Source organism: Zosterops lateralis (assembly GCF_965231275.1).
Source record: "Zosterops lateralis genome assembly, chromosome: 2".
Classification (NCBI taxonomy): Eukaryota; Metazoa; Chordata; class Aves; order Passeriformes; family Zosteropidae; genus Zosterops; species Zosterops lateralis.
The window spans coordinates 65766575-65784871 of NC_139763.1; the positions used below are offsets into that span (position 1 = coordinate 65766575).

Below are 18297 nucleotides of genomic sequence, written 5' to 3' on the forward strand. Positions count from 1 at the left end.
ATCTTCAGCTGTTGAAAGCTGGGGCCATTTTCATGAGGAGGAGCAGCAATATGGGGATGTTCCTACAAGCAACAGGACAATATTGTTAATCGGCTCTGTCCTGCCCTGTCCAGTCTCCTTAATTTTGACCTGGGGAAAAGGAATGCTGAGCCTGAAGCAAGCAGGCAGAACTCAGGAAAAGACAAGCTGAGAAATCTATAGGAACTGGCCAAATCCCAGTGCATGGGAAGGACAGTAGGATGGGCCTGAGAAGGTCAGAAAAAAACAGACCTAAGCCTACTTTGTTTGCAAACCTCATGTGGGGACTGCCTGACAATTCCTTTTTGTACTTTTGGGATTGTCACTGTTTACAAATGGCTGTGGATTAAGTCTCTACAACTGGATGATGAGGTAAGTGGGAGAGACATTGTGCAGGACTGGTGCCATTTGTAAATGTAGCAGTTGTTGCAGAGGGATGTTGGAGTGGTGTTCTTAAAGGTACGCACCTGATCATGCCTGACCTGAGCCCTCATGCTGTTTTGGGAATAGAAGTTGAAGGCTTTAGCTGTACCACAGATATAAAACTGCAGAAGTAGCTGAACTGCAAGCAGCCCTAACCACAGTTGTCTGATGTTGGTTCTAAGTCAGTAAGTTCTGCTGAAGCAGCTTTGAGCTCAGTCTTTGTGGCTGTGCCCTGTGTCACTGGAGTGCACCAGGCTGTTCAGCACCAGTGAACTTGCAGCTTGCCCCAAAGCTCTCGTGTTTAATCTCTGAGTGTTCTATAATACTCTGGGACATGAGTTATCCACATGCCCCAGTATAGCCTCAAGGAGAAAGCATTAAGGTTGCCCTGACTTTGATTTCAAAGTTTTGAAAAGGGAATAAAAGTGCAGCTAAAGTTAAAATGAAAAAACCTAATATTTTAGTGATGTTCCTGAACACAAGCAAAAACACCATCTGCTTTACTCACCTGTATTTACAGTCACGTCAGGGAGTTGTCAATAAACAGGGAGCAATTATGTCTGTTAACTTTTAGTATGTGTTGCTGGTTTATCTGATGGTATGAACAGCTGTTTAAATTGTGGCTTTCAAATGGTTCAGAATTTAGCTATTTTTGATAACTTTGGTTTTGCTCTAGAATGAAAAAAAAAGTTGGGATAGTTTTGCATATTATATTTTGCTTCTGAAATAATTAAACCACATTTCTCTTGTCACTATTCACACATGCTACCCTGCTAGTAAGCATCTATCCTGAAGAGGTGTGATCATACAGCTCTGTGTTTAGAAGTCAAATAATGAGGAAAATGCTACAAATGGCCTAGAATGAATATTGTCACACGTTTGGGAGCATATTGCAATAAGCATGTCAGTTCTTATTTTTCCAGCTGTGCATATGGCTTTCAGTGGGATTTAAAATGTCAGTTCAGGGGTTTCCTCTCTGTGAGACTGAAAAAAGATTCTCTGGAGAACAATCAGCTTTGAACGACCCATCTGGGGCCAGGGTGATTACTGGCAGGGAGGAAGATTTGGGTGAAATGAAGCTGGAGCCATATCTTCACAGATATTCTGGATAACAGATGCCCACATAAAACAGCCCTGTAATTAATGCAGCTATATGTCAAACTCATAAATTACATATGACAAGAACAACTCTTATATTTTAATCAAATAACAAGCAATGACCTTGTCCTTTAAGAGGATTGCCCTTTGCTGCCACAGCCTTCAGAAATGGCTTAGTCTGAAATGCTGTGCCTAGTTTGATTGTCAAGATATTTTGTGAAAAATACTCTTACTTGGGGGACAATTTTAAGGCTTGGGAAGTGAAATGCCTCAGCTGTGATTTTGAGGTTATTCAGCTCAGCAAGGCTCAGCCTGTACTGATAGACAGTGTGAAGAAGGGTGTGGTGAGCTATTCTACACAGTTTGGAGACCTCACCTGGAGTTTTGTTTGTTTATTATGCTGGTGTTTGAGATCTGAGCAGTAGCTGAGCCCTAAAACAGCAGAGGAGCAGCACACAATCTCTGCCTTCTGGTTTATAGCATCTTAAAATTGAGTCCAACTGTTAACTCGGCACTGCCAAGTGCACCACTAAACCACATCCTTAAGTGCCACATCTACATGTTCCTGAAATGCCACCAGGGAGGGGGACTCTACCACTTCTCTGGGTAGTGTGTTCCAGTGTTTGGCAACTCTTTTTGATGAAGTTTTTCCTCATATTTAGTCTAAGCCTCCCCTGGCACAACTTGAGGCCATTTATACTGTTTCTTGTTTCTTGATAGAAGAGACCAATCCTCACTTTGCTACAACCTCCTTTCAGGCAGTTGTAGAGAGTGTTAAGATCTCCCCTGGGCCTCATTTTCTTCAGGCTACACCTCAGCTGCTCCTCACAGGACTTCATCTTCCTGTCTTGTTTGTGGGGTTTTAATCTCTGGTAATGGATTCACAGAATTTGTTTCCAGCCTGTATTTTGTGGGGTCTAAGACCAGCTGGGCCAAGTGCACCCCAGACAGAGGACAGCCACAGAATGACATCCAGTTACATCAGAGACAAAAGACTTGGTGTTTGTAAACATCTTCTCCTCACCAGGGTAACTAATTCCCTGAAGAATCTCGTACAGAGAATTTCCCCTTCTCTCTTCTTGCCTCCCTCTTTGGTATTTTGCATGAGCCCTGCAGTTTCAAGGTACACTGCTGTCTCATCTGAGAGGGGATCAGAGCTTCCCTCTAAGGGATGGATCCCCAAAGAGAGAGACCCAAGGAAATGAACACAGAACATCTAATTGGTAAGTCTTATTTTGTGTGTGACTTTTTTTTTTTTTTTTTTTTTTTTTTTCCCTTCCCCTCAATAATATTAAAAAGGAGCAGAACTAACCAAACAAAAAAAAAGTACATTTGATCTACATTTGATGTGCAACATAGACTGGAGATGAAAACTCAGAATCTGGCACTGTGAGTGACAGAGTAAGTTGCCTCATGCTGCCCTGCCAGGATGCATCAGCATCTACCTTCTGCCAGCATGACCCCATGGATGAAAAAGACTGATTTAGCTATTGGTACACCTCTGTATGGAGGGATGGGCTCGAGAGAAGAAAATAGGATCTAGTTAGGGAAGACAGAAGAATTTTTCAGTCCCTAGTAGAAAGCAGGAAGGTACATGGTGGTTAAAGAGCTGAGTCTACTCCATCTTTTTGTTGCTGTAGGAGACTTGGGAGATTTTTGCCCACACTTGAAAAAAAAGTTTTTCATTTGCTTTCCAAGTGTGAAACCCACAGCATGAGTTTGTTTACCAAGTGTGTTTGTGATGTACTCTAATGAGTGTATCAAGAAAAAATTGAAGTAAATCTTATTCTAGCACCCTGGAGTTTTTCCACAAGTGCTGAGTGATGAGCTCTCACATTTTGTTGTGCATTGCAGTCCTGGTTTGCTCTGGACTAAAGTGTCAAGTGAGGTTTTTGTTGGTTATGACTATTATAATCCATATACAGGGATGGCAAACCTGGGTCAGTGATACATGAGATCGTGACTGGTCCTTCACTGTTGTTTTTTTCTGGAGCCTTCCATTTGTTGTGTGGTTAAATGGTTTGAAATTTTGGGGTAATCATAGAAGATCTGTGGTGGTTTGGGGGAGCTAGGACTTTCATTCAAAGGCCTATTTTCATGTTTTCTTTTTCTAATTATAACCTACATTATTAGCTGGCATCTGGATTTCTATCACAGGTCTTGTGGAAAAGGATTCAATTCAGAATTGTGGAGAAGGATTCAGTTTGTCAAGTTTTGGATGCATGCTTTTTGCCCATGATGGTTAGGGTTGATATTTTGACCCCTAACTTTTATCAGCTACTTGAGTATCAATCTGCTGAGTGCTGGCATTTTTTTCCCATCTATTCTCTCTGTTTGTGGATTGTGTAATTCCCACCAGACATCTTCACAGGGGGCTCAGGTGGATGATGGTAGATGATGTTACAACCCAAAATTGTTTTTGAGGAGGTTCTTAATAACCAAATTTGTCACTGGATAAAAAGATCTTCAGACATTTTCTATAAGCTGGTCATTTATGTGAAATTAAGAGAGAGAGTAAAAATGTTGAGTTCTGCTGAGCAGAACACCCCTTCATGATTAATTTGCTCAGATTTCAGATTAAGAATTATAAATTATGCCTATTCTGTGACTTTCCTTGATCTCTTTCCACTGATTAAAAGACACTTGACTGCTGGTACTTTATGTGCCTGTCATAGCCTGACACACCACTAGTGTAATGTAAAATACACTGTGTAGGGAACATATAGCAGTGAAAGGGTTAAAGATTTTCACACTAAAGCCTAATCATCCTGTTTTTATACACATGGCCTTAAGGTTTGCACAGTATTTTGCTTAGGGAAGCTCCCCAAATCAATTTTACCGCTGATTGCAGAGTGCCTGATGTTACCCCATAAAACAATCAGGGATTTAAAATTGCTGGTTTTTGGGAAGGGTGAAGAGGAAAGCTGGGCTCTCAATGCACCAATTCTGTGCCCAGCTCCTAGGGAGACCTGAACCCGGGCCCTTCTGAATACAGATGTGTTTACCTCTGAGTGATTCAATCTGCATCAGGGGGCTCAGAAGTAGAAGGGGCAGAGCTGCCAGCAGCAGAGGGCTGGATGTAACACCCTGGTGTGCAGCCACCGCTGCCAGCAGGCACAGCCCAGCCTTGCACAGGGACCCAGGAGGGGCAGGGGCTTCAGGAGGGCTGTGTTCCCTATCCTCCTTCCCCGGGGTTGCTGGGGAATGTTTTGATAAACTTATCAGTCCTGCTCTGCCAGCTTGTGCCTTACAGGTCAGGGAGCCCCATGCTGGTTCCTCTTTATCATTTCTGCCTACATGTGAGTTTTATTTGGTATCAGAAATTTCCAGTGCTGCCCTACTACACCTTTGAAATAGCTTACCTTACTACTGCCTTCTCTTCAGACACTAAAATAATGAAATTTATTATATATTTGTTTTAGTTCATTAGAATGAAATTTTGAGCTGAACTCACTGAAACAACTCTAAAAATGCATGGGTATGCATTCTGACAAGAATTAATTTTGAAGTTTATGGTCCAGTGGATGAATATTCCTCAAAATGTTCTTCTAAAGAAGGCAGGAGTTCCCTTGATATGTGTTTCACACAAACTAAACCCTTTGCCCCACCCAACAGTTTCATACTCATGGTTACTCCACCCATTCATTTATTTCTCCTTCACAGCCCCCAGCTTTGGTAATATCTTTCATTTTCCTCTTTTCTCCTGTTGCAGAATACAGTTTCTGAACCTATTTTAACTTTCTGTGCAGAAGGGCCATAAAATTGAATGTTTGGTTAGGTCTTTTATGACGTCGAGTGATGGGAGGGAGGAAGGCGTGAGTTTCTGTGGACTTTGTGGTCCCATATGAGTGCACTGAGCTACATGTACATCCCTGGGATAACTCCTCAATTTTGCATTCAATGATCTTTTCTTCTTTGTATTTTTTATAGCTGACAGGCGGGAAGGAATTGGTGTCTGTGGCTGGATCCTGGTATCCCTTTCATTCCTCCTGGTCCTTATTACCTTTCCTATTTCCATCTGGGCATGCATTAAGGTGAGCTAGCAGGATTTGAGGCACATGAAGAATGCTTTACTATCATTGCTGTTACTTTTTAAATTATTTAGTCTAGACAAGGCACCTCACATTCATGTTTTGGGAATCATAAGAGTTTGTAGCAAAGATGTGCTCTGCAAATGAGATCCACACAGGTCCTTTCAAAAATGTTCTGTGTTGTTACGATTTCCTCACGTAATTTCTTCCAGTCTCAACATTCATCATCAGTTAAACTTCCAGGTAAACATCAGTTGAATGCCAGGCCTTCAGTAGTTGTGATGCACTAAGTGAAGTAGTTTAGATTACCTGATGTGACAGCCCCTCTGCCTACAACTCCTCTGAGTGTGCTGCTGATGTTGAGAGAGCTCTGGGGTGTCCTTTTTAGATCACTGTTAAATCTTTCATATGTGATCTGTTTTGTAACCTGTTTTCAAGGACAGGGGCTGAGTGTTTCCAGCAAATCATGAGTCAAGTAGAAGATGTGAAGAAAGCAATTTGCAGCTTTGTTGCTTCCTATATTATTTGTACTTTCTTCACAATTAATATGGGTGCAAAGATTAAAGGACTGGGGAGTGAGAATAGAATTAGTTGTAAAATTCTAAATTTAAAATATTTTCTTAGGTTGTCAGAGAATATGAACGTGCTGTTGTATTTCGTCTGGGACGTATACTGTCTAAGAAAGCAAAGGGACCAGGTGAATACATGTAGTTTTACTCTGTTAAAGTCCTCTGGGTTTGTTTATGTTGTTACAATGCACTCAGACCACAGAGAGAATTGCAGAGTTTCCATGAAATCCTTCTCCATAGCATAGAGGGGAATGAGAAAGTCCCCTCTACTGCAGTTCCTTTACCTGCAGATTGTTTACTTTTCTAAAGAGAAGATGAGCCACCCTCCTGTCATAGCACAGATGTTTGAGTACCTTGATACCAGGTATGATTTTGCTGCTGAGTAATTTGGACAACAGAAGGATGAGTTCATGCTGCAGATGCTGACAGGGGACTGCAGGGAGGTTTAGATGCAATGTTCAGGTATGCCATAGTGTTTTTTGAGTGACTGTGGCCTCTCCCCCTGCACCTCACTCCCAACACAGCTTGTTGCTGCCACCTCCTTAGCTGTCCTCTGCTCTGAAAATGGTAAATGTGTCAGGACAGGGACTCTCAGCAGCTACACTGAGTCTGTTACAGTCCCCTGGGGCCAGCTTACAAATCACAAACCCAACCCAGCTACATGAGGAGTTTGCATTAGTGTAGTTACCATCTCTGTGCAATGAAATGGGCAAACTGGAAGTTGAAATAACAGGGAAACACCTTTTCAGGTGCTGTTCTTCCTCTTGAATAGTAGTCATGTGGTCCAAAGAGCTTGTACCATGTGGCCTGGTACAGAGCTCTTCTGTGTGGCTCTGGGCACCAAAGCAAGGTGCTGAGATTACATAAGAAGATTAAAAGTTTTGTCCAGTCTCCCTCTCCAGTGATGAAGAGTGGGGACTCCTTCACAGGATTTGTCACATCTTGGGACAATGTTCCTCATATGGTGCAGGAATACGGACCTGGGTGCTGCCTTTCCTGAGGACACATACTGAACCATACATGGCTTGTGATTTAAAAAGGGAAAATTAAAGGCATGGAAGGAATTTTTGGCAAAACTCTCATGGCAGGCTTCAGACAAGTGCTTCAAGCTGCCCATTTCCAGACCAGAGTCCTAGGTCATTAAGCTCTAATGAATTCACAATATTTCTCTGCACTTCTCTCTGTTATTTGAAATGCAAAACATCACCCTTGTCTTGTCTTGTAAGCAGAAAGAACAGCTACGGTGGTAATGCAGGGTGCTATATTCCTTGTCCTGTGAATGTTTCCATCTGTTTATTTTCTCTAGCATACCTGGATCTGGACTTCAGTTTCAGAGGTGTTTCATCTAATAATTTCTATTTTTCAGGAATGATCCTTGTACTTCCATGTACAGACACATTTATCAAGGTTGATCTTAGGACGGTTACCTGTAAGATTCCTCCACAAGAGGTAACTTCTCTAGTGGCCATCTAAGTCAGGAACAAGAGATGCAGCAGACTCATGGCACAATCAAAAATAATGTGCATGTTTTGTACTTCCGCCATGCTGAGCTACCATATGGAATTTAGCTCTTTTGCTGTATATTCTGGATTTCAAGCTGATTACAAAACAACTTACTGCCCAAAGAATTTATGGATGCTCCATCATCCCTGACAGTATTCAAGGCCAGGTTGGAGGGGGCTCTGAGCACCCTGGTCTAGGGGAAGGTGTGCTTGCCCATTGGAATGGGGTTGGAACTGAGTGATCTTTAAGGTCCCTTCCAACCCAAAGCATTCTGTGATTCTCCTAATGAAAATCTGCAGATGCATCATTGAAGGTCAAGCTCGTGTTCAGAACTGTGGTTTCAAAAATAGGGGAAGGGAGTTAAAAGCGCGAATGAGAGACGAGGGGACAAGAGAGGAGCGGGCTACAAAGTTCCCGGGTGTAAATGAATGTCCTAATAGAATTGGATCTGACATGGAGATCACCATTCAGAAGAGCATTCTACATGTGTCTGAAAAGGCAAATTAGCTATGGGTAACAAATCCCATTAAATTAACAGAAATTAGCAGACAACCTTCCACAAAACTCAGGTCCAAGCAAGAATGGATGGAGCAAGCAAGATAAAGCCAAGCAGGATATATCTTCAGGCATTTTGTTGGCAAATTTTGACTGAAAAATTTAATCTGAATAATTACTTGTTGAACCATCCTGTTCTGGTTAAGTTTCAGTTTCGTGTGGCCTCAGCTCCATGACAGAGCAATTATTCTGCTTATGGAGTTGGCACTGCTGTCCCCTTCCCCAAACAAAGAGCAGAGGGAGAAGAGGCAGCTCCAAGACCCTTTGGGCCCCCAGAATTTCCTGGGAGATGTTCCCCAGGAGATGATTTTTGGGCTATCATCTTTCCATAAACAGAAAACCTTTTCTCAGAGTAGTGTGCAGGGGTGTGTGGTGTGAAATGAAAAATGGCTCCCCCAAAATGTGAGGCTGGAAGGAAGATGGTTGCAGAACTTGAGTTGTATAAGGCTTAGCAGCTTTTGGCCAGGCTTCTGCAGCAGTTGGCAAGGTTTTTATGAAGCATTCACTTGCAGGCAAAAGATGCTGAGGAGGGAAGTGGTAGTGGAGCATCATCAGTTCTCAACTGAGGCCAGTTGCCTTCTGAGGCACAGGGAGATTGTCTGGCAAAAGATGACAACTCTTCTATGAATGCTTAGATATTTCTTTCAGTTTCTTCTCACAATTTATTGTACTTTTTTTTTGTGTTTTATTTTGTTGGTGTTTCTTACAAATATATTGTTTAGGGGAAGTAGCACAGATCTTCCAAGCTGCATGAAATGTATAAACTCATTAATGGGCCTTTGTACAGGAAAGGAAGAGGAGAGCCATCATTTATTAATGCAAAAGAAATTAATTCAAATTATGAGATTCGTTTACTATTGAAGCAGCTATTTAGAGGGTATGTAAAGCATTTTCCCCCAGTTTAAACTTTGTTGATGCTGGACAGCTCTCTTGAAGTAATTTCTTGGGGGAATGACAAAGAAATCAAAAGAAATTCCTAGTTTCTTTGAGTTATAACTGCCTTTTACTTACTAAGGGTAAAAAAAAATAAATTCCCTTCCTAGGTAAAGGGAATGCTGTTGGATCTTTCTGTGACTGTGTGCACTTTTCAAATGCAGATTCTCACGAGAGATGCTGTAACTGCCCAGGTGGATGGGGTGGTGAGCTACAGGATCCACAGCGCTGTCCGTGCCGTTGCCAATGTCACTGATGTCCACTTTGCGACCTTGCTTCTGGCACAGACAACCCTGAGAAACCTTCTGGGTACACAGAGCTTGGCTCAGCTGCTGGCAGGTCGTGAAGAGATTGCACACAATATCCAGGTAAATCTGGCACTCAAAATTCACAAGCATGGAGATGGCTTCTGGGGAGTAGCCAATTAGAAATAATCTCTCTTTCTTTCTTTAAAAAGAATAAAATCTCCCTTTGTGGTTTTTTTTTTCAATTATACATCTCATTGCTTAGAGTCAGAAAGAGTTATTCTAAAGGTTTTCCCCAGGCTCTTGTAGCAGAGTTATCTCTATCAAAAAGGAATTGAAATTCTGAAATTATGCAGTGACTTTAAAAATTCAGCTTAGCCCTTGCACAGAGGCAGCTGCAAACATGGAGAAAGAGGTCTGCTGTTGTGGGAAGCTCTGTCTTGAGCAGACCCTTGATTGAGGCAAGACATATCTCCTGTCATTACAACTGAGAGTACAAAATGGAGTTGTTGTATGTTTTATGCCATCTGGTTTCTTTTTCGATTTGGCAGCCAAGGACAGAGCAGAGGAAAAATCCAACACCTGATTTACTAATTTCAGTCAGAGACAAGGCATAGTCAGACCAAAGAGAGACAGTACCCTCTGCAGCCAGGAGAGACAGGGCCATAGTGGTGGTGTGAATTGGAGGAGCCAGAGCACAGGTGAGTTTGCCAGTGCTGCAGGGCTGTCTTGTGTCTCACCCAGAGTGTACTTTTACTATTTTGGGCTGTTTAAGGAAATTGCTGTAGTATTTCTTTGTAAAAGGGAGAAGATTAGTAAGTGCCCACCTAAGGAAAGGATGGGGATCATAATTTAGGAGGCAGGAGAGAAACTACACAGGAGACACTGGTGTTGACCAGCAAGTGTTTCATGAGGCTGTAGTGCCCAATGTGCACACCCCATGCTGGGTGCTGGTGCCCCTGGAGTGTCTCTCTTCCTGCTGTGCAGGTTTGCCCTGTCCTTCTGTCCAAGCAGGGTACACCATGCAGCTTTCTCTCTGCCAGCTCTGTGCTCTTCCTGCTATGTTGTTTGTCCCCAAGGCTACTCTGGACAGTGCCACAGAGCAGTGGGGAGTCAAAGTGGCCCGTGTGGAGATCAGAGACATCCGGATCCCCGTGGCCATGCAGAGGGCAATGGCAGCTGAAGCAGAGGCTGCTCGAGAGACAAAAGCTAAGGTGAGACCCATGACAGTGTCCACTTCCAGGCTTTTATTTCCTTGTCATAGAACCACTGAATTGTTCAGGGTGGATGAGACCTCTCAGATCACCAAGTCCAGCCCTTAAACCAGCACTGTTGAGTCCACCACTAAACCATGTCCCTCAGCACCACATCTACATACCCTTTAAAGGACCACCAGGGTTAGTGACTCCACCACTTCCCTAGGCATCCTCTTCCAATGCTTGACATTGGAATGTCAATTTTTTTTCCTAATATCCAACATGAACCTCCCCTGGGGCAACTTAAAGGCCATTTCCTCTTGTCCTGTGGTTCCAGGAATCCAAGCTAGTTTGTTTTCTCCTCATTCTAAGCTGGATTTTCACCACTGTGGGCAGCGCTTCCATGCCATTTCCTTTTCTGTTCCTTTGCAGGTTGTGGCAGCTGAAGGAGAAATGAATGCATCCAAAGCTCTCCAGAAGGCCTCCATGGTGCTGACTGAGTCCCCAGCAGGTTTGCTGCTGCGTTACCTGCAAACATTAGCAGCTGTGGCAGCAGAGAATAATTCCACCATTATCTTCCCTCTCCCTATGTTTGGGAGTGTGGGGCAGAAAAGTACAGGGCAATAGAGACTGTTCTAGCAAAGGGGTCCCGATTGGCAGAGTTAAAGTAAAAGCATGTTTGGGTCCTCTGTCCCCAAAATAAGTGTAAAATAAGTTTAATAATCACTCACAGCTTCCACATTAAAACTTCATTTGCAAAATTCAGACAATGAGCTGTTCCAGCTTAGACTCACCTGCAAGTAAAATGGAAGAAAATGTGTAAAATGTATGTTAGACCTAATATAAAATTTTAATTACGCTTTCACCACACTTTACAGGGTCTTGAGTGTTGCAATTATTTGGTGATTTGTCTGCTAGGCAAGAACCTCTGAGCTGTTGATGTACTCCACACAGCAGAAGGGTCAGACATTGGTATTTAACTCAAGCCCTGTGGAGCTGAAAGGAAGGATTTGGCTCTTAATATTAGAGGTATTCTTTCATAAATATTGTCAGAATTACTGGATATGGGTATGTCAGTGGAACAGCCTATTCTTTATCTTATATTAATGGAAATTAGTACTTGCTTTACTGACCTCAGCTGTATTTTGCCATATCACTGACATTTATATAAGCTGTGTAATAGAGAATGTATGACCAGGCATTGCAATCACATTCCATAAATGTGAAAGCTGGGACAAACCTTGAGGTTCTCTGTCAATTTAAGTGTGTCTCTTACACCTTCAGTATGTTTCTTATCTTCCTTTACATATGTCATGAAGGAATAATGCAGGTTTTCCTGAAATAAGTTTTCCCTACCCTCCATCCATGCAATGCTTGGCAGCTGAGAGGAAGATGTTGCTGATATCCAGGTACAGCTGATGCTAAGTTTGAGTTTTCAAGGATAGCTCTTCAGTTCACAGTTCAGGCACACAGCAATGAACTGTCTTCTGTGAATCTGAAATTTCTTGTGACTGAGCTGTTTTGGTAGTTGCTGTTACAATGTAATGTCTTGAGCACGAGCATCACTGTTGCCCTTTCTATCAGTCGGGTCATTTGACTCCAAATTAACACCTCACTGTGGATCTACCAATTGTCATATCATTGACACAGACACTTCTTATTTGTACTGCAGGGTAGCACAAGCAGTCCAGCTGGTAAATGTTTGTGCGCAGTAGCTCCTGGCACAAATAGTGGTATGAGCATGTGAGGATGGTGACCTACCCAGTTCTTCTCTGCTTTTGCTGGCAAGCTAAAGAAGCAAAACCTGTAGTAGAAAGTCATCTGCTTATCAGTGTTACCAAAACATTTTTCACAGACTTTTTCTTATCCTCAGAAAAGAGCAGTTTTGAGTTAAACTTTAGAAAAACAGAAGCTTGAAAGACATGTGGCTACAGAGTGCAATTAAAAGCAATTCTGTGCCCAGCCTAACAAGCCTGTGGAAGACTTCTGAGTCCAGCACAGGAAATGCTCAGGGTACCACTTCTAGTTCCAGCTTTAGAAGTGTGTAGAAACCAGCCATGAGGCCAGCAGGGCTCACAATTGCAACCAGAAACCAGCTGATATGTTGAAGCATGAGTGTGGATACCTCTTCTCTTTCATCAGCAGTGTAACACAGGTAAGCCCATGAACTCCTGCTTTTCTTTTTGACCCATGAAAATACCCTGGCCTTTTTTTAAATAATGTTTTTTCCTGCCCAGGACTGTGGGAATTAATCAGGCAATGCACAATGTGTTTTTCTTTTGACTCTCTGCAGGGTAATTGCTCTGTTGTATAATAGCTCAAGGAGACAGAAACTCCTGCTCTCTCTTCCCCAGTGTCAGGTACAATAAACACAATAACTAGTTGAGGAACTGCATTTTTGTTTTATTACTCACACACACATCCACAAGAGGATATCCCAATCAGCAAAACAGCAATGGAAGCAGCCCTGCAATGTTTCCTGTGCCACTGGGATGTACAGGCTTTGCAGGAAGAATTCTGGCAGAGGGCGAGCTGCAGTCCCACAGATGTGGGGGTCAGAGCCATGGTTCAGACATGGCAGAGGCTGTCAGAGGTGCTCAGGAAGTCCTGCAGGTGAGCACAGCTCTGCCGGCGCAGAGTGCTGCGGCACTCACTGGCCTCTGGAATTTTCTCCACCCAGGCTTGTGCATCAAGTAAGTATTGCATCCTGAGTGAAGGTGGGACAGGTAAAGAAGGTTAGTCATTATTCCTGAGATGGAGCAATGGGAAAGGGTAATCCCTGAGCTGCTGCATCCCTCCACTGAGGCATCTCTGAAATAAAGAATTATACTAGCCAAGAAACTCGCCTGAAAATTGCTTTCCCGGCAGGTTAATTGAGCTTTGCACAAAGTTTGGGAAGTGTCAGTGCCAAGCTGGGACAGACTAGGCTGTACTTGTGTTTTGAGTATGTCAGGTAAGCTTGGGCTAAGTTTCTGTTAGAGTTTCCAGGATGACACAAAAGGCCCAAGTGCCCAGTGGGACAGTGAGGGCAAGTTTAGTTCCAACAGTATCGCAAAACGTTTCCTAATTTTCTGTGATAAGAAGCCATGTAACTTCCAGTATTTCATACCTGAACTAGACAAGACTTTGGAGATTAAACCTCTGCTGGGACACTCCAGTCTCTACCAAGCTTCTTTTGAAGCAGGCCACTGACCTAGGCAATCACTTTGGTGTCATATAGAGATGGGAATGGGACTTTTTAAGGTTTTAGAAAGTGGTGCTGAGCTTGATGGAGATCTCATCCCTAGAAGCTTTCAGAAATATTACCTTTCTCCAGTTCTATGCAGGGAAATGAAACATTAAGCTGTCTTCTTCCCTGAATATTTGATAGTGTCATACTAAATTCCTACTCATATAAATTTTTTTTTTCATTAGTGTGACAGTGAGAAATGAGAAGAATATGCTACTGGCATGCGCGATGTAACAGCAACCTCAGGAGGTGCTCTTAGTCATGGTCCCACACATTTCTTCTTCAAGCACAGGAGCTGTTTAAGGCGTCTGCAGTAGATGGACTGGGTAGCTTTTCCCATTCTCCTTTTTTGGTTGTGAGTTTTTAACTCAGGGGAACCAGGGCGCCAGGTTTGATTCTGAGAAGTCTGGGAACCACAGATCCACGAGCTAAATAGATTTAGATTTTAGATCTGATCAGCTCTTCCCCATAGTTTCCCTTCTCCCTATGGAGTGGAACTATGCATTTTAGTAAATCCAACACAATTGGTCCCTGAGAAATTTGGTGCTGCCCTTACTTTCTGGAGGTATTCTAATAGATTGAGTATGCTCTGGGTTTTTGGCTCATGATAACACCTGCTGCTGCCCAGAGACCATTTTGCACTTACTTGTTATTGCAATCAACTGTTTGCCCATCTCTCCCCATGAGGAGGTAGCGTTTTCCAGGGACAATATTTAAGTTGCACATGGAGCGTGACAGGAACTGTCGGTGCTCACCCACTTGGATGCTTTCATCTGCAGCTGTGGGACAAGAATAGAAAACCCATGAACTTTTCTAACAGAGAGAAGAACTGTAGCCCACAGCACACAGCCTGCTGTAATCATTTTCCCCATTGCTAAGCCAAGGTAATATTTCACTTGGGAATTGGGGCTTCACATGTGAATAAATGTCTGTGCTATGGCAAGATATATTTCTCTTAGTGGGACCTGACAAAAAGTGAGCCACCTTTGCCTTAGCTGGTGGGCCTTTGCAGTAATTATTGAAGGAGATGTTTTCCTATAGACCTTAGGACCTTTCAGACCTTATGGAGTTTGTTTAAATCTCAGAGACTGAAGGAAAAGCCAAGGACAATAGAAAGCATGCTATCTTCTATTTCAGAATGCTCAGGTTCAGGGTGGTCTTAAAAGCTAGCATGCTAAATTCAAACATTTTGAGTCTCAACAGTGCAGCAGATAGTATTAAAATCTCACTCTCCTTAGTACACCTGACCTGATCTTTACTGATGCAGCCTTTATGCTATTCCCTCTAAATCTGATACAGAGGACCATCTCCTGGTCATGTCCATTTTAAAGTAACTTAGAAGATTCTGGTCTGGATTCTGGCCCAGAAGTTTATTCATTCAGAATTCCACTGCCCACTACAGAAGCAGGCATCCAAGGCAGATGAGGTGGCTGCTCAGATACTGCAATGGCATGAGAGCTAAAAAGATGCTTATTCATCTGACCAATCTCAGGTCATGAGGAAACTATGTTTTCTACTATCTACCACCTAGCTAAAACTTGCATCACTTTAATATATGTTATCTATACATCTGCATTTTAAGAAAGAATATAAGTCCTGTACGTTTTCTCATGTAACCCTAAAGGACCTTTTTTGCTGTTCCTATGCTACATGGTGTCCTGAATTTTCATTTTGTTCATGGAATGCAGAGATGAGTCAGAACTACTTAAGAAAATGATGATGTTATGCCTCATTTGGTTTAAATTACCAAGGTATTTCTCGGTTCATATGCTTTACAAATGGCCTAATATAATTCAGACAGTGGGATCATAAGCATTTGAGTCATTACCTTAAGTGGTTATTATGTAATTTTTGATTTTAAATCTCAAAAAATAAAAAGTTGAAATGTAATTTTTCAAAGCATACAAGCAGAATTTAAAGAAAACAATTACTTCAAGTTTTAAAATCTGTAGTGGGAAATAATGTTTAAAAGGGGAGGGGGAAGAAGAGGAAAAAAAAAATTCTGTCCTACTTTATGTGGGCTATACTCTTCCCCTAAAGAACTCACAGGACAGCATAAATATCCAGAGCATCCATACACTAATTCTATCAATAACCAAATTAATCTGAGAAGCACACACCTGCAAAATTCTCTTTTGCTGACTCCCAAACACAAATAAGTGTTTCCATCTGTCTTCTGAACCAATTCTTAGCTTCAAAGATTGTTAAGGAAATAATGACGGGGTCCAAAGAATGAGATTTTACCCTACTAATTCCCATCTAAACTTCGGGATGGCAATAGTGGCCAACCTCACTCAAAAGAGTCACAGAGAATACAAGAGATATTAAGTCACTAATTCAGTCACAGGCTGATTTGGGTGCAACACCTATTTTTTTCTCCATCCTCATATGGCTTCATGCCTCCTGCCAGCCTTTCCCAAGCCTGCTGAAAGCCTCCTGATGCTCAGAAGCTGCATCTGGCAGCACAAACCAAAAAGAAATATCAAGTATGAGGGAATGGAAGACATCCTTTCCCTTCAACTCTACATTCAAAGGATGTTTCTCTCAGCCAGCAAAACCCAAAATCTTTCCAGTGCTTGCCTGCAAGTTGTGAGTGCAAATGAATTTGGACCCAGAGTCCTAAAGACTTTAAATCCTGTAGGTGTTTTAATGAGATTAACAAAACTCTCCACCATGATACCATAATCTCCTATGGTCAGTATTTTTGACCACTAGGTACATAATAATTTCCCTCTGTAGAGAAAGCCCTGTGTATGTCAGATGCTCTCTCTGGACTCAGGAAGCATGGACCTTATTTTCCTACAAGAACTAAACTTTGTGCACAGATCATGAGTTGTGTGCCATAGAATACTGTGTGACATTGCCAGACCCCTGGGCAAAGATTGATGGAGTGAGTTAATTATTCTGCTCCAGAGAGAAAAGCTTTCAAAACCTTTGAAGTTCCTTTTTAAAGGCAATCTCTGGCTGCCAAACTCAAAACTGGTGACCACATGATACTACGGCTGCTGGAGTCTGGTGTGTCATCTGACAGCTGCCCCAGAATTACTCTGAAGAGTATCAGTGATCTCTGATGCTGCTGATTAAGTTCACATGGGGGCAGCTGGGATGACAAGCCTGCAAAAGGACATTGTCTAAGAGCTGTGAAAACCTCTACACTAACAACAAAGAAGACTTTCTATTTCTTTAGCACAGTCATTAGATTGAAGTTCCAGAAGTTTTCCTGTCTTCCTTGATCTCAGGCAAGTCACTGTAGACAGCTCTTAGCCTGTTCCACAAGGGTTGCAATTGCTTAATAGTTAGTCGATAATAAGCATTTCTAACCTTCATTTAGTATCAGAACAGAGGTCAGTGGATATGTCCACCCAAGAACAAATAAGGGTCTGTCAACAGTCCATAAATTGAAATAGTTGATGCAGAAGACATAACATCCACACTATGCATGTTTTTTGAGGGTTTATCTTAGACTAGCCCCTGTTTGTAACCATGGACTCAGTAAGTCTGGAATGTGTCTTCTGATTTATCTTCATCTGAAATGGTTGAAGCTCATGTGCTCTGGGATTGCACAATGTGAACAAAAGAATTACCCCAGGGATGAACTAAACAGTAAGGCTTCTGCACCAAACAAGCCCTGCAATAAATTGGCCTTGAAAGCCTGCCTAAGAAATATATCTGACCCTACTTTTCCACAGTAGAAGAAGGCATCTGCATGGCTCATGCTGGCTAACATTATTTATTTAACCTAGTTTTCCTACAGGTGAATGAAAGGAGTAAAACATTTTGATACTTACATGCTTTAAGGATTTTGTGGATTTTGGCTTCATAGTAATCAAAAACATTCTTGTTTGTGCTGTTGAGGATCTCCACCTCATATGCTGCAACAGACAACAACTCTGTGATGCCAGATGGCAATATGAAATTGCATGCAAAGAGTGAATAATAGGTGTGCTTTTACCAAGTGTCTGAACAGAGGCCAGTGTACCTTCTACTCACAAACCATGAAATTATTAATCAAGAGACTTTAGATTTGTATTCCTCTCTTTGTATTTTTTCAAGGAAGCTCCTCTGTGGTTAGGTTTCCACACTTTTTCCTGTCCTTCTGTTAGCATCTAACTTACCAATGGTGTCCAACCAGTTTTCCTTCAGTAGTTTGTCTAACTTTGTCTCCAAAGAAGAGGTCATAAAGGCAAATTAACAAAGGGAAAATTATTCATCTAGCTCTGCAGAAGGAGCTACTGAACTATGACATGTCATGGAGACCCTATTCTTTATTTACATCCTGTAACATGAGGCCTGTAGGGAATTGCAGTACTGCACCATGGGTTTTTTCTAAACCCTGTAGCATTATGTCCACCCCTCCTTCCCCCAGCATCCTGCTGCATCTTTCCAAGGCCTTTACTTCCCACTTCACTGATTACTACAATTGCATGTGCCTTCGTTTGTGTCTCCTCGGCACCATACAGAAACCCTACTCAATTCAGGAGAGGTCTGGGCACATAA

The 18297-nt window shown here is 42.3% G+C and overlaps 2 protein-coding genes across 6 annotated transcripts in view; one reads left to right on the plus strand and one right to left on the minus strand.

Moving 5' to 3' along the window:
- The first annotated feature begins 2602 nt into the window (after positions 1-2602).
- On the plus strand, positions 2603-11203 carry STOML3 (stomatin like 3). The gene is made up of 7 exons (XM_083884746.1): positions 2603-2762; positions 5470-5573; positions 6195-6267; positions 7506-7588; positions 9295-9498; positions 10455-10589; positions 11004-11203. Exons 1-7 carry the CDS (start codon positions 2711-2713, stop codon positions 11196-11198), a joined length of 846 nt encoding a protein of 281 aa, XP_083740872.1. The 5' UTR covers positions 2603-2710; the 3' UTR covers positions 11199-11203.
- Positions 11204-12953: 1750 nt separating this feature from the next.
- LOC310924128 (complement C4-A-like) overlaps positions 12954-18297 on the minus strand; it is a 52154-nt gene continuing 46810 nt past the window's right edge. For all 5 annotated transcript variants that reach the window (XM_083885303.1, XM_083885302.1, XM_083885301.1 and 2 more), the window contains 3 exons: positions 17589-17672; positions 14447-14579; positions 12954-13278 (listed from right to left, as the gene is read on the minus strand). In XM_083885303.1, coding sequence (XP_083741429.1) covers positions 13140-13278; positions 14447-14579; positions 17589-17672 — 356 coding nt within the window. In that variant the 3' untranslated portion in view covers positions 12954-13139. The remainder of the gene's footprint in view (positions 13279-14446; positions 14580-17588; positions 17673-18297) is intronic.